A 15,827-nucleotide genomic window follows, 5' to 3' on the forward strand; every position below is an offset into this window, starting at 1 on the left:
TGAGATGTTCTGACTGAATAATAAAATGTAAGTAAGACGTTTACTAAGAATAATAAAGTCCAAGGTGGGGATTACATAAAAAGAAATCGTAACTGAGACCGTGAGACGCATGAAAAATGATACTATTGTATAGATAAAAATAAATAAATTAGGAAACCGACTATTTGGAGAATTAGTATTTAAATTAAAGAAAGCATATTGGGACGATCTTTTTGAGATTGACGAGAAAGTCAGATCTTAAGCCTATTAAAAGTTGTCGACAGATGTTGAGCAATACGTGGTGAAATCTCAAGTGAGATATATTGTTAGTGTCCAAATTCCATGAATCCATCCAATGCAATTTGTACTAGTTAATTTCAGAAAATTGTATTTATTTTTATCTTTTTAAAAATAATTTTTATATTTAGGAATAATTTAATTTTAATGAAATGTTTTCTCTCCATATAAATATCTATAACTTATTTTAGATCATAAATTTCATAAGTCAAATTTCATGTCAAGTTAAACTAACTCATATAAATTGAGTATAGGAGTAGTAACTATTAGGGGTCGTTTGGTGTGAAAGATAACTTTCAAATAGTCCTGGAATTAAATTATAGTAGTAGAGTACCACTTAATTTGTTGTTTGGTTGGTAAGTCCAGGATAACTTATCTCAGGATTAATAATTAGTACTGGGATAAGTTATTCTTCCCCTTGAGTGGTATAGTAATCCCGGGATAACTTATCTCGAAATAAAATAAGTCAATAACAAAAACATTACTTTTTACATTTATGAAGGGCATTTTTATAAACAAATAAATTATTCTTAAAATTTATTATTTTGAATACAATAAATCAAATACTCAATAAAAAATAATCTTATCATAAATAATTACATCATAATTTATCTCATAATAATTAATCTAATCATAACTTGAATTGAAACCAACCAGAGAACAACCTTCAAGTTTCAAGTTAAATAAACAGGTACTTGAATTTCCCCTCTCCAACCAACTAAAGAGTAGAACTTAATTAATGTTGAAGAGATAGGTCTGTATTGATGTGGTCAAAAGTGACCTTGGACACGGGCTCAAGATATACCGACCATCACGTGTACTACTCGTGTCGGCATTACAATTTTTTCTGCAGAAAAAATATCTAGTTATCCATATCATAACTCTTTTACGTGTCAACTCAGAGACATATAATCACAGAATAACCACATCCTATAAATAGACAACACTTTGAAGCTAAATAAATATCTATTCCTCAAGCACTACATAAATTTTCAATCTAGGTTTAAAAATAGAAGCTAGAATGGCAGATTTCATGGAGAAAGCGATGAATTTCGTGTCGGAGAAGGTGGGGAATATGGAGAAACCGGAGGCTGATATCACAGACTTTGATCTGAAAAAAGTTAGCATGGACAGCATTTCATATCATGCCAAAGTGGCCGTGAAAAACCCTTACTCTGTTCCTGTACCCATCATGCAGATCTCTTACACTCTCAAATGCTCCGGCAGGTCCAATAAATCTCCTTCCTATATATATAGTCATGTGTGTTAGCATGTATTCCAGATTTGGGAAGATATTTCTATATACTCATGATTTTTTTGTGAAATAATTAATACAGGGTTATAGTATCAGGAACAATTCCAGATCCAGGGAATATAAAAGCAAATGACACAACCATTTTAGATGTGCCAGTGAAGGTTCCTCACAGTATGCTAGTGAGTTTGGGTAAGGATATTGGTAAAGATTGGGACATTGACTATAAACTGGAATTGGGTCTCGCCATTGACCTTCCAGTCATTGGGAATTTCACAATCCCACTCTCTCATAGCGGCGAGATCAAGCTTCCATCACTCTCCGACTTATGGAACGGTGACAAAGAAGAAGACACTGAAAAAGAGATCTGAAAGTAGCGCGCTAATAATAATATTACTACTAACTAATACTGTACTTTCATTATGGGTGTTTTTATGTATTTTGTTTGATTTTCCAAAAAGCCTAAACCCAGTTTTGGGGTTTAATTAAAAATTACAAGTGTACTTTTCTTATTTTGTGCTGCGCGCTACACTTTATTTTTAGTAGAACCACATGATATAATTAAGATATATATGGCACGGAACAAAGGTTTTTATGTGTATAGTATGTGCAACCTAACATGGGTTGTGGGTCGTGTACAGTTGTAAAACTGCTCCACTCTTAACAGAGGTCTCAGGTTTGGATCCTTAGTATGAATTTTTTTTTGTTGGAAACGTCATCCTTGAATGGGCCTTGTAGTGTGCGATTCGAATTTAATTGAACCTCTAATGCTAGCTCCGAACATTGGGTGGGAAACAAAAGAAAAAAGAAAAATCAAATTTAATTGGAGTTTCAATGTGGGCTATAAACACCGAGTCTCCGAAACTTAAAAAAAAAAAAGTAGTATATTATGTGCAAGTTCAGGTCTCGCCTACCATCTTAATAGGTAGGAAACCATTTTATTTACTTATCCCATAAGATCTCATCAACCATTATTTATTGAAAGCAATAACTCAAAACCAAATCACCGGATACCATATTCGAACGTAATCACTTTATCTGCATCCCCTCTCTCCCTAAAAAAATCACTACTCTCTATTTCAATATATATATTTGTATATTGGTGGTGTTTGATCACTGAACATTGAATGTAATGTTATTTTACTGAGCACGACATTTAACTAAGGATATAAATTTTAGGTGATCATAAACCAATTTAATAGAGATAAAATACTAATCATAAAGTTAAATTATTATTTTTAAGTATAGAACAATGATATGACAAACAAAAAAATGTATCATCATTCATTACAAAAGTTGAGAAGTCACTCTGAGATTCTCTCTAAAATGAGGCAAGTAAGGTAAGGGGATTATTACGAAGAAATTCCAAAACTTTCGAAGGACATATGTAACCTATCTTTGATCATTCTAATTTCCAAAACTATCATAAAAGAAAATAATTTAACCATCTCGAGATCCACAAATCAAGTTTTCATATCATGGTACTAAAAAGTATCTATAAATTATTGTGGAATCCCAAGTGAAATGGAAAGGCTTACTTATTAAATAAAACACTTGGCAATAGAAAATTGAGACCAATTTGCACTATGAAACATCACAATCCCCACGTTTGACAAATTGTAAAGTTAATTAAGCCCTACTCTGTCCATATGGAACTTTTCTGCACTTCCACGCACCAACGAATATGCTGAAAATTGATGTTTTAGTTTAGATCTGCACGAATAAAGCAATCAAAGAACGCGGGCGCTACGCGCGCCGGAGATACTGACATTCATGTATGCGTAACCTGTCCTCATTACGCTCCTACTACCGACTATCTGACAACCTCTAAATTGTTTATTTACTATATATACCGTATACGTATATAAACTATAGTATTTTTTATTTATGACCAGAAGCGTTAAATTACTTTAAATGTCGATATGTTTAAAAGAGCTATGGTAATTAAATCTTGTAGCAGTAGTCATAAATGACACAAATTAAGGTCCAATTTTCGTCCACTTCTAAGATTTCTTGTTACTCCCTCCGTCTCATATTATATGTCACATTTTTTATTTGCACTTGCATCAAGAAATAAAGTAATTTTACCCTTATGCCCTTATTTAATGTTTGCTTATGACAACTTTGTAATAAATGATGAAATGTTAGATTTCAAAAATATAAATGCATTTGGATGACTATTTAAATTTTAGAGTTTTTTTTTTGGAACCAAATTTTTTCATCAATTGATCCAAAAAGATTAAAAAATCAAGTTTTCCCCACCTCAATTTTCCAATATATTTTGTGTAAAATATTTTTCTACATTTTTATATATAAATTCTTAAAGCAAACATGACAACATCACAAAATATTCAAATTCCATTACTTCAAAATTGATCTAAATTTTCCTTTGAACTTTTTGAAATGTCATCTTCCTTGATAAAATTTGTTGAAGCTTCAACTTTCAAGTATTATTTTTGAATTTTTTTCATCTTTTATTTTAATTTGTTTGTTGATATTTTTTTCTAAATCAGATTTTATAGAATAAGTAGTGAATAAAGAAAATAGTTAATTAATGAATGAAGTACTCTCCAAATGAAATTAATTACTTGTAGATTTCCTAGGTTAGTCAAAGTAAATACATTTTCAAGATTAATTAATTAATCTATCAAGGGTATAATGGGTAAAAAATGGTAATTTATGCATAAATTTTATAAAATGACATATATTGTGGTCCATCTATTTTTAGAAAGGGACGACATATAATATGGGACGGAGGGAGTATAATACTAGTATATTTTTGATTTGTGACTGAAAAAATTATTTAGAGTTTATTTGAGTTAGCTGATAAATACCAAATAAAATTAGAGTACTTTTAAATGTTGATGTTAATTTTATAAAAAATAATTATACTAGACATGTCAACTAAATAATTAGTACTGCTCTCTCTGTTCCTTTAGGTTGCACCCCTTTTTCTCTTTTTCTAAATATGCTTTAAGAGAAAAAGTAGGGAAAATTGTATAAAATAATAAATTATTAATTTAAATTAAATGTTATAATTACAGTTTGATTTAATTGTAATTCGTAGCAAACTGTTGTCATTCGCCTCTCTTCCTGAAATTTTCCCTCGTCACCCTCGTTTTCTCGCTGGCAATCTCTCCCTCGCCTCTCTCATTTTTATACTAACACAAATGTATAAAATGTGTTTGTATTTGTATAAAGTGAGAGAAAACTGTATATAGACATATCTTTTCGTTCGCCTCTCCCCCAGAAAATTTCACTCGCCACTCTCCCAAATCTCGGTCGCCACTCTTACTTGCCTCTCTCACTTTATATAAACACAAATGTATAATTTGTGATTGTGTTTGTATAAAACGGGAGAAAATTGTATATACAAATACATATATATTTTTCCTATACACTTATAATTATACAAATACAGATCTTTCCATGCCCGATTTTCTTTTGTCTTTCTCTCTTTCTTGCTTTATACAAACACAAATTATACAATTGATTCTTTTGTATATGTATACCGAAACAGATTATACCATTGATTCTTTTGTATATGTATACCGAAATATACATATTAATAGCCATAGCATATAAATATGATTTTTATGTTTGTTAAACCTAAAATTTACGCTTAAAAGTAATGTTATTATTTATAATTAGAAATAATATAAATTTTATTTTTTATGTTTCAAATTTTATTTTATTTTAAAAAAATAATAATATTATGTATATTAAAACGAGAAATTAATGAAAAAGTACAAGAAGATTACTTTGCCATAATATAGTGTTACTTTTCATATTATTTTATTAATATTAATAAAGTTAGAGAACCTAAATAACAAGCACTATTATGACACGAGCAGAGAATAGCGCGTCAATTCTGACCCTCTACGCGGAAGTGTATCTGATAAATAGTAGACTCTTTTCCTATATTTGTATATTCCATAACAAGAGTAGAGATATTCGTTTAGCACAAAACAGGCCTACTATTCAATTCACTTTCCTCCCATCGTTGTCGAAGAAAAAGCATGGATCTGATTGACAAGGCGAAGAATTTTGTGTCGGAGAAGATAGCCAACATGGAGAAACCGGAGGCAACCATCACCGACGTCGATCTTAAGGGGATCGGTTTCGACGGCGTTGCTTTTCACGCTAAAGTCGCCGTTAAGAATCCTTACTCTGTTCCTATTCCAATCATGGAGATCGATTACGTCCTCAAAAGCGCCACCAGGTTCCACTTCCTTTTACTCTTCTACACTCAAACATTCGTGTCGTATGTGCTATGAACTTTTCACTTGCCAATCACAATTTTGTGTTCCAAATTATAAAATGTTACTGTATATTTAACTTTATTTTATACTTATTTGATTACTCTACCCACTGGATTGCCAATCTATAGTTAGATCCGCTCTGTTCTAAAATAATTGGTAGCCAGAGCAGAGCATACATAATTTCTACCTAGTTATGTATGCTCTTTGCAGAGTTAGACAGCGGAGGTTCCAACTATCAATCGCAATTGGGTAGAGTTTTATATTTATCTGCCAAAAATAAGTAAAATGATGTTTTATATACTCACTCTCTCGATTCAGAAGTTTAAAATTACAATTCACAATGTTGTATAGGAGGTAAGATTGATACTCCTATTACTACATTTTAGTCATCACTTCTCATTTTATAGGATATTTAAGAAATGATAAATAAAACGGTCGATTTTACTAATTTTATCAGTTATATATATTGATGACATCGAGATAATTTACGAAAAATATGCTTAATAGCATATGGTATATGAATAGATATCAATCCAATAAATACAAATTAATCAATGATCTTTTGGGGGGAAAATGAAATATTTTTAGTAAATGGACTAATTATTTAGGACATATATTTTTAATAAGGTCATCAACTAATACTAGATCGGTCTTTTATTTCATTTTCTTTGGATTGATTCTTTTTGAGTGAGATGGACCATGAATAGAATACTCGTAGTAATGGCAATTGATGATGAACAACAGGGTAATAGCATCAGGAAGAATTCCAGACCCAGGGAGCATAAAGGCAAATGACTCAACCATGTTAGATGTGCCAGTGAAGGTTCCTCACAGTGTGCTAGTGAATTTGGTTAGGGACATTGGTGGAGATTGGGACGTCGATTATACGCTGGAATTGGGTCTCATTATTGATATGCCGGTCATTGGCAACATCACCATTCCCCTCTCTTATAGCGGCGAGTATAAGCTTCCTACATTGTCAGACTTATGGAAGGGTGGGAAAGAAGAAGAGAAAAAAGAAGAAGAAGAAGAGGAGAAAGAAGATCCATCAAAGGTTGTTGAGATATGAAGTGGTAGAGCTATCTAATAATGTGGCTTTTATGTGCCTAGTTTCTCTTATGTTGTTTTAATAACATAAAGTTTGTTTACCTTATAAGTATCACTTCACGGATACAAAATCGACAACTTTATGCAGCTCACATTACTCTTATAATACATGATTTGATGATATGTGATTTTTTATTTGCACACAAGGTTTTAGATTTGATGATGACAGGTTTATGTGACACTTTTCCAATTTATATAGTGAAGTTTAAATGTTTCGAGTCTTAAATCTCAATTGTATTATAAGAATTGAGACACAAGAGTAATAATAATAAAATATATTTAATCAATTGATATAACATATTGAAATTATGTTGAGCTTCTTTAATACATGGTTATTTATTACAAATTCTGAAATTTTGAATAAGACACCAATTTTCATTTTTTAATAATATATATAATCAAGCGTGGAGCCACCTTGTCGTCAAGGGATCATCCTAAACCGTTCATAGAGAATTATACATGACTAAAATAATTTTTTAGATCTATATAGTAGATGTTGAACTTACCTCGACTATTTCGTATGTCTATTTCTTCAAATTTTAAATTCTCTTAATCAAAATTTTGGTTCCGCAACTACTATAACTATATCCCGTTATATTCTTAAAATAAAGTGGTTCCAAAAGAATGTGGGCCGAAGTCATTGACTGGCGTTATGGTTCAGCCGGCCCTGTCCAACTGCTAATAGCAATATCACTGTTAGAGAAGATTTGTTCCAGGGACATCACTTACAAGTAAGCCTTACATGGTTGCAGTTTGAAGCGTAGCTCCTAAAGAGAATTCTAAAACATCCTTTGAAACAATCACCATGAGAGTAAATCTTAGAGCATCACTGAAGCTAACTTCACATTCTTTTTCACCCCATATTCATTCAGCATGTACTATACGATCGTCATCTTCTTTTTCTACTGCACAAAAAGAGAAGACCTTCTTCGAACCCGCTAACAAAGACCAAATGATTACACGGTTATGTAACGAAAACAAATTCAACGAAGCCCTTCAAATTCTTTGCGAGCAAAGGCAATTGAAAGAAGCCATTCAATTGCTAGAACGTCCTGAAACCCGTCCGTCAGCTACAGTCTTTTCGACCCTTTTGCGGATATGCATCGATAACCGGGCTCTTGAAGAAGGAAAGAGAGTTCATAAAAGTATGAAATGTTCAGGTTTTAGACCTGGGGTTGTCATTTCTAATCGGATTCTTGATTTTTACTGTAAATGTGATAAACCCTTTGATGCACACAACTTGTTTGTTGAAATGCCTGAGAGGGATTTGTGTTCATGGAATATTATGGTTTCTGGGTTCGCTAAATTGGGTTTGATCGATGAAGCTAGGAAATTGTTCGATGAAATGCCTGAGAAAGATAATTTTTCTTGGACCGCCATGATCTCGGGTTATGTGAGGCAGAATAAGCCTGAATGTGCATTAGAATTGTATAGAGTGATGCAGAGGGATGAGAATGTTAAGTGTAATAAGTTTACTATTTCGAGTGCTCTTGCTGCTTCTGCTTCTGTTCAGTCTTTACGTTTGGGAAAGGAGATTCATGGTCATATTGTGAGAACTGGTTTGGATTCTGATGCGGTTGTTTGGAGTGCTTTGAGTGATATGTATGGAAAATGTGGGAGCGTGGATGAAGCAAGGCATATTTTTGATAGGACAAAAGATAAGGATGTTGTTTCGTGGACGGCTATGATTGATAGATACTTTGGAGATGGGAGGTGGGAGGAAGGTTATTTGTTGTTTTCATGTTTGATGGAATCGGGAATTAGGCCTAATGATTTTACCTTTGCTGGAGTTTTGAATGCATGTGCACACCAAACGACAGAACATTTTGGAAAACAAGTACATGGGTACATGACGCGTATTGGCTTTGATCCTCTTTCCTTTGCAGCAAGTACCTTAGTTCATATGTATGCCAAGTGTGGGAGCGTAGATAGTGCATACAAGGTATTTAAGCGGCTCCCGAGGCCTGATGTAGTTTCTTGGACCTCACTGATTAATGGTTATGCTCAAAACGGCCAACCTAGTGAAGCTCTTCAGTTATTCGACTTGTTGCTTAAATCTGGCACTCAGCCTGATCATATTACATTTGTTGGGGTTCTTTCTGCTTGCACTCATGCAGGTTTAGTTGATAAAGGGCTTGAATATTTCTACTCTATAAAGGACAAGCATTGTCTAACCCATACTTCTGACCACTATGCTTGTGTGATTGATCTCCTGAGCCGATTTGGCAGATTTAAGGAGGCTGAAGAGATTATTAGTCAGATGCCAATGAAACCTGACAAGTTTTTGTGGGCTTCCTTGCTTGGAGGATGCAGAGTCCATGGAAATGTTGAACTAGCAAAGAGAGCAGCTGAAGCACTATTTGAAATTGAGCCCGAGAATGCAGCTACTTATGTCACCATTGCAAACGTATATGCCACTGCTGGTAAATGGACTGAAGTGGCAAAAATCAGACAAGTCATGGAAGAGAAAGGTGTGGTGAAGAAGCCTGGTATAAGTTGGATCAATTTACTGAGAAAAGACTACGTTTTCTTGGTCGGCGATAAATCACATCCTAGATCAAAGGAAATATACGAGTTTTTAGGGGAGCTTTGGAGGAGAATGAAAGAAGAGGGATATGTCCCTGACATAGACAATGTGCTACATGATGTGGAAGAGGAACAGAAGGAGGAAAATCTTTCCTATCACAGTGAAAAGCTCGCAGTTGCCTTTGGAATTATAGCAACTCCGCCTGGAACACAGATAAAGGTTTTTAAGAATCTAAGGACATGTGTTGATTGTCACACTGCGATTAAATATATCTCTAAAATAGAAGAGAGAAGAATTATTGTGCGAGATTCCAGTCGGTTTCACTGTTTTGAAGGTGGGAGTTGTTCATGCAAGGACTATTGGTGAGTTTCCCCTCTGCTTTTGGAAAGAAACGGTTGGGTTTGTTTAAAGGTTAAGCCTTAAAAGACAAAGGTGTAATGTGAATTGAGAAATGGAGTGAAAAATGAAATTTGAAGAAAGTTCATTTCTCTCTCAGTGGTCTTAAAAGAGTTGAGAAGAGAGTCACCGTTGTCATCGTCGCTCGGTTTTGGCAAATGATTGATTGATAAAATTATTCAACTGAATTTGCGGATTTTTCCAACATAAGTTTGATTCACTCCGTTTGTTGAGTTCGTTAAAGTTTTGCAATTTCGATTATCAATATTGGAGAAGTTTCATTCTATCATGGGAGGAATGCAATTGTGAAAGGGTTAAATTCTTTAAGGAAACACAGTTTTCTGTTGGCTTTGAACTTTATTTTTCTGTTACTGTTATTTTTGTTTCTGTTTGTACTTTGATTGCATGAATAACAGAAATTATCATGTCTTGATAATGAACTGCAATGGTTTTGGAACAATTTTATCTTTTTCCAAAGAAGGTAACAATATTGTAAATCATCAGCAAAAAGGCTATGCTGGAAGCCCTATTTACAAGTTCAAAACGAGCAAAAGTATAAGTCCTTGTTCTCCTTGCAAGGATCCAATGATGTCTAACAGTAACATGGAAACTAAACCTGACTCTGAAAAAAAAAAAAGAGTTATTTGTCACCTTTTTTTTTCTTTCAAACCGACCATTGCAATTCTATATTTTAACAAATATTCTTATGATTTAAGAATCTTAAATATCTTTCTTAAAATATGTGTGGAAATAACTAAAAAGATATGAAGACTTTCAAATGTCTTTAAAATATGTTAGTAATCTCCCATAAATTATAGTGTTAGTTGGTGAATTTGAACACCTGTCCTGTGAGGGAATTGACTATTTGGACATAGCATAATTACTAAGGTGAGCATTTCCTCCAACAACCAACTAACAATCCTCCCATTCCGTTTAATTACTCACAACATTATTGTCAGTAAAAATCCACTTCAACTTTGTTCTTTGACATCACAATTCGAATGCTGGATTCAGGATGGAGTTAGAAGACAACTTACGAATTCGATCGATTCCAATAAATTTATATTAGTATAAAACTATAAGTGTTTAAAGTTGTTATAGAATTCCTAAAATTTAAATTTTAAATCTGTTCCTTTCTATCAGAATTCATAAAATTTAAATTTTGATTTGTTTCTTTGGTGTTTGTTTGTATTGTAATGTTTACTCAAAAAGATAAAAGACTTTATAGTCAACATTGACAGTGGAATAAACCTACCATATACCTTCTCCACTCACAAGACATTTTATTTTATTTATATAAGGGAGTTAACACAAACTCAAACACCAAAGTCCCAAAATTTTTACATCTCAAATAGTACAACCATTTCTCCTCTTAGTTTCAAGACTCAATAAAAATGGTGGAGAGAGATCAAGTTAGACCACTAGCTCCAGCATCCGACCAGCCACATAGCAGCGACGAAGATGAAACAATCAAAAAAAGGTTTCATCAAAGAAGATGTTTCAAATATTGTGTTTGTGTATCAACCTTTCTTTTCCTTCTAGCCATAATAATCATCATTTTGATCTTCACAGTGTTCAAAATAAAAGACCCTATTATTACAATGAACGGTGTCACAGTTGAAAAACTAGACCTCGTTAACACTAGTGGCACCCTTTTACCTATACCTAAACCAGGTTCCAACATGACCATAAAAGCTGATGTCTCAGTGAAAAATCCTAATTATTCATCATTTAGGTATAGTAACACGACCACCACTATTTCCTATCGCGATACGGTGGTCGGGGAGGCGCGGGGCCCACCGGGGAAATCGAAGGCACGGAAGACTATGAGGATGAACGTAACGATTGATATTATTACGGACAAAATTGTGTCACATCCTGGCTTACAAGATGATATTAGTAGTGGTTTGCTTACTATGAATAGCTACACAAGTGTTGGTGGGAGAGTCAAATTGTTGAATATGATCAAGAAATATGTTGTTGTGAAGATGAATTGTAGTATTACTGTGAATATTACTAGCCAGTCAATTCAAGATCAGAAGTGTACCAAAAAGGTTAAGCTTTAGATTGATATATATTACTAGTAGTTAATTTTTGTCATGATATTTATTTTTTGCTACTACATCTTTAGTTTTGAGTTTTGTATACTTCTTGTTGTTCATTATAAAATGAGTTTTTTTGTGATAGTTGAGATGTTACTATATCAGATCTTGTTTATAACAGTCATTTTCAATAATAATATTTTATTATAACGATTAAGCTGATTTTTCATGTGTTGTATTATATGCTCTCTATAATTATCAAGGCCAAACAATATCTAGATAAACGACGTATATTTTGATACACTAGAGATTGCATTGTGTGATTAAGCAAACCTAATTTGTGTGCTCTTATCCCTCTTCCTGGATTTATAAATATGGGTATGATCACAAATAATATGATCATATAAGTGCAAAGAAGATTATTAATTAGAGTCAATTTTGTTAGAAGGGGCAAGAAAAAACTATCCTAATTAATTAGGAAGTTGACATCAAATGAATCCATATTTTTCATTGTATTATTTAATCCCCTTTTAATTTCCCATCAAATTTCAAAATTTCAAACTGCATTTAATTAAAGGAAGACAATAAGTTTCTACCAACTACTCCTACATATCACATCGGATCGTTCTCAATAATGCGAAAGTACTTAATAATGGAAGACTTGTTGTTAGGTAGTAAATTACAAGCATATTAAGTACAAAAATAATGTGAAAGATTGACTTTTCATCATTTTCCTAAACCTGATATAACAAGTAATTGCCAGCATAATTTAAACACTCAACATGGGCAAACTTCATTTTATATTAAAATCAATAATTTGGATTGAATGAATTAAAGCAAGGTCTTAATCATAATTATTATAATATATATTTAACATTTAGACATGATACAAATATAGCAATTTGGAATGAACGTGGTAGGCAATGGAAAAAATCCTTGGAAGAAAAAGGCAACTTTTTAATTAAATATTTTTCTTCTTTGTTATTATGACCTACCATTAATTAGTAAACAAATTTCACGAGGCATCCTATTTAGACGCAACCATTTAAAATGTATTTATTTGTTTCAAATTATTTAATTAATGCCCACTTTTAATAAACTTCGGACAAATTTTGGAGACACCGTCACCGGCTCACCGCCGCCAACACCATCCAAATTAAATGCCATACAAAATAAAAGAAAAAAAAACTACACTGGTCAACTTTTTTCCATATATATACCCTCTATACTCCTTCCATCTCATTTTATGTGAGGTGTTTTGACTCGTCACAAAATTTAAGGAAAAAAAAAGCTTTTAAAATTTGTGGTCTAAAATAAATGATAGAAATTTATGTGGCTGTAAATCAGTTCTTAAGAGTAAAATAGACATTTTAAATTTAAATTGTTACTTAATATAGAAATGTGTCATTTTTTTTAAATCAACTAAAAAAGAAAGTTTGAGTTTTTTCTTTTATAATTTTTTTGAAATTTGATCATCTAGTTGGATTCTACTGGGTGGAGTATAGTTGATGGATTAACCGTAATTGCTCAAATCTTTTTAATTATTGCATCACACACATTTTCTTGCAAATAGTATGGATAACTTCAACATATATATCAAATGTTCACTCAACTTTGCATACTTTACAAAGTCACTCAACTTTGAGTTGTTCACTTAGAAAGTTACTTAACTTTATTTTATAACTTAAAAGTCACTCAACTATTGACATTTCACTTAGAAAGTCACCCAACTATTGATATTTTACTTAAAAAGTCATCCTACAAATTTAAATAATTTATTTGTTAAATTTTGTTGAAATCATATTTTTATTTTAAATTATTTTTAAAAAAATAATGAGATATTTATTTTAATTATCTTATTGACCTTCTTCAATTATTTAATCACATCTTTTTTTTAAAAAAAAAAGGGATAAGGGTTGAAAAATACCTCAACTTTGATCGAATTTGTTGTTGCGATACTAAACTTTCATGAGGACCTATTACCTCCCTAGACTATTTAACAGTATGTTTTAGCAAGACAATTGCTAGAACAGTAAAGCAGTTTTTTTTTCTCTCAACTGCTACGATACGTTTAAAATAGTAATCTTTTATTATTTTTTATTAAATTAGTAGCAATGCTACTGTATGTTTTAATTTTAATTTGTCAATTGCAACTGTACGTCTAAAATATAAATCTTTTATTAAACTAGAAGGAGTAATCGAAAAGATGCAGTAGCGATCTTTTATTTTTTTAAAACTAATTTAAAATGAAATTGTATTTTAACAAAATTTAATGAAGAAATTATTTATATTAGTTGGATGACTTTCTAAGTAAAATATCATTAGTTTAGTGACTTCCTAGGTGAAATATGAATAGTTGAGTGACTTTCTAAGTGAAATATGAATAGTTGAGTGACTTTCTAAGTGAACAACTCAAAGTTGAATGACTTTCTAAGTAAAGTATACAAAGTTGAGTGACCATATGAGATATTATTTCTACCCATTTAGTATATATGATTGAAATTAGGCAAATATATGTCCTGATCTCATGTCTAAATATCTGAAATTTGATCTTGTCAAGGTCATAACTTTAATAAGAAATGCTTAAAGTTAGATCTTATTAAGGCTACAATTTTAATAAAAAAATGTCTGAAGTTCTTCCAAGGCTAGAATCGAGTCGAATATTTCTGAAGTTTGCCTTGTCAAGTTTACAACTTTAGTAAAAATATTTAAAGTTGGCATTGGAAAAACTATCCCAAAATTCAGGCAAAAATTTCTGATGCTTGACCTTCATAAGACCACTTTTTATACAAACGTTCAAAATCAAACGCAATTTTTTAAACTTCAGTCGCATATGTCTGAAGTTATGTGAGAAGCGGATAGACTAAATTAAGGAAATGGTGACCCAAAAATCAAGAATTTGTGCACTTTTGTCAACTGATCTCAAGTCTCAATTCGTAAAAAGCCCAATTGATAAAAGCCCAAAACTATTGAATCATGTAATTTTATTTTTGTGTGTTTTAACAGCAAAAGAGGTTTGTTAATTAAAAATTAAATTACAGTACAGCTGGAAGAAGCAAAAGAAACAAATTAAGCATTCAAAATTAATTCCTCTATCATATTGGGACCATCTTTAATGAAAACGAACACGTAAACAGAAATAATAATACTGTTGAGAAAGACAATTAACCACTATGATAGCAACTTGGCTAGTGATTGCTTCATGAATTTAGCAATTTCCAAATACTCACGGTTTATTATCAATATAAAAAATAATGTTTCATTTATCGGCTATGATATTTATGTCGCACCAATAATTGAATATAACTTGGTCCCATCCATTTTACTTGTTATGGTTATTAAAAGTAATGGCTCAAATATACTTATTTTAGACTAGTTAAAATTAATCATTTTTTCCACATTTGCTCTTACTCTAATAAATATGAAGAAAGACATTTACCACAAATAAAAGTTTTTCCTACCGCGAATTAGTGAGAAATTTATGCTATAAAACATGATTTTCCCATTCATTTCCCACAAATCAGCTTACTGGAAAAATGCATGGTGGAAAATAGATTATCACTGAAATAGTGGGGAAGTTTCCTATTTTTTTTTTATGAATATTACTTTTTTTCCCTCGTCGATTCAATTAAAGTGTTTATGAGTCACTCAACAATTTTCAATGGAAAATTAGTGATTTTTTAGTTGTGAAACTAACATAGTGAAAGAAAGAATTATATATTAAAAATGAGATTAAAAAGGGATGAAATGTTAAAGTAATTATTTTTCACAAATTATGCAAATATAAATATGACATGTAAAATAGATCAGAGAGAGTATTAAGATATATACACGGTATAATGTTCACATAGTTGAAGTGTGAAATAGTATGTATAATCTAGTTGACCAAGAATTTCTTTTTTTTGTTATGTTATTTGTAGTCAATCACTCAATCTAATTAGCATATATATATATATATATATATA

The 15,827-nt window shown here is 31.7% G+C and overlaps 4 protein-coding genes across 4 annotated transcripts; all 4 read left to right on the forward strand.

Annotated features, from left to right (window-relative positions):
* Window positions 1-1,223: 1,223 nt before the first annotated feature.
* Window positions 1,224-2,127, forward strand: LOC102586330 (desiccation protectant protein Lea14 homolog). Its single transcript, XM_006339572.2, has 2 exons — window positions 1,224-1,503; window positions 1,614-2,127. The coding sequence occupies exons 1-2, from the start codon at window positions 1,298-1,300 to the stop codon at window positions 1,897-1,899; spliced, it is 492 nt and encodes a 163-aa protein (XP_006339634.1). The 5' UTR covers window positions 1,224-1,297; the 3' UTR covers window positions 1,900-2,127.
* A 3,321-nt stretch (window positions 2,128-5,448) lies between these two features.
* On the forward strand, window positions 5,449-7,041 carry LOC102586655 (desiccation protectant protein Lea14 homolog). The gene is made up of 2 exons (XM_006339573.2): window positions 5,449-5,750; window positions 6,535-7,041. The coding sequence occupies exons 1-2, from the start codon at window positions 5,548-5,550 to the stop codon at window positions 6,857-6,859; spliced, it is 528 nt and encodes a 175-aa protein (XP_006339635.1). The 5' UTR covers window positions 5,449-5,547; the 3' UTR covers window positions 6,860-7,041.
* A 492-nt stretch (window positions 7,042-7,533) lies between these two features.
* Window positions 7,534-10,246, forward strand: LOC102586998 (pentatricopeptide repeat-containing protein At4g37170-like). Its single transcript, XM_006339574.2, has one exon. It carries the CDS (start codon window positions 7,703-7,705, stop codon window positions 9,788-9,790), a length of 2,088 nt encoding a protein of 695 aa, XP_006339636.1. The 5' UTR covers window positions 7,534-7,702; the 3' UTR covers window positions 9,791-10,246.
* Window positions 10,247-11,214: 968 nt separating this feature from the next.
* Window positions 11,215-11,886, forward strand: LOC102587329 (LEA2-2). Its single transcript, NM_001289015.1, has one exon. The coding sequence runs from the start codon at window positions 11,215-11,217 to the stop codon at window positions 11,884-11,886; it is 672 nt and encodes a 223-aa protein (NP_001275944.1).
* The last annotated feature ends 3,941 nt before the right edge of the window (window positions 11,887-15,827 follow it).

This window comes from Solanum tuberosum, unplaced genomic scaffold, assembly GCF_000226075.1.
Source record: "Solanum tuberosum cultivar DM 1-3 516 R44 unplaced genomic scaffold, SolTub_3.0 scf00010, whole genome shotgun sequence".
In the NCBI taxonomy this organism is placed as follows: Eukaryota; Viridiplantae; Streptophyta; class Magnoliopsida; order Solanales; family Solanaceae; genus Solanum; species Solanum tuberosum.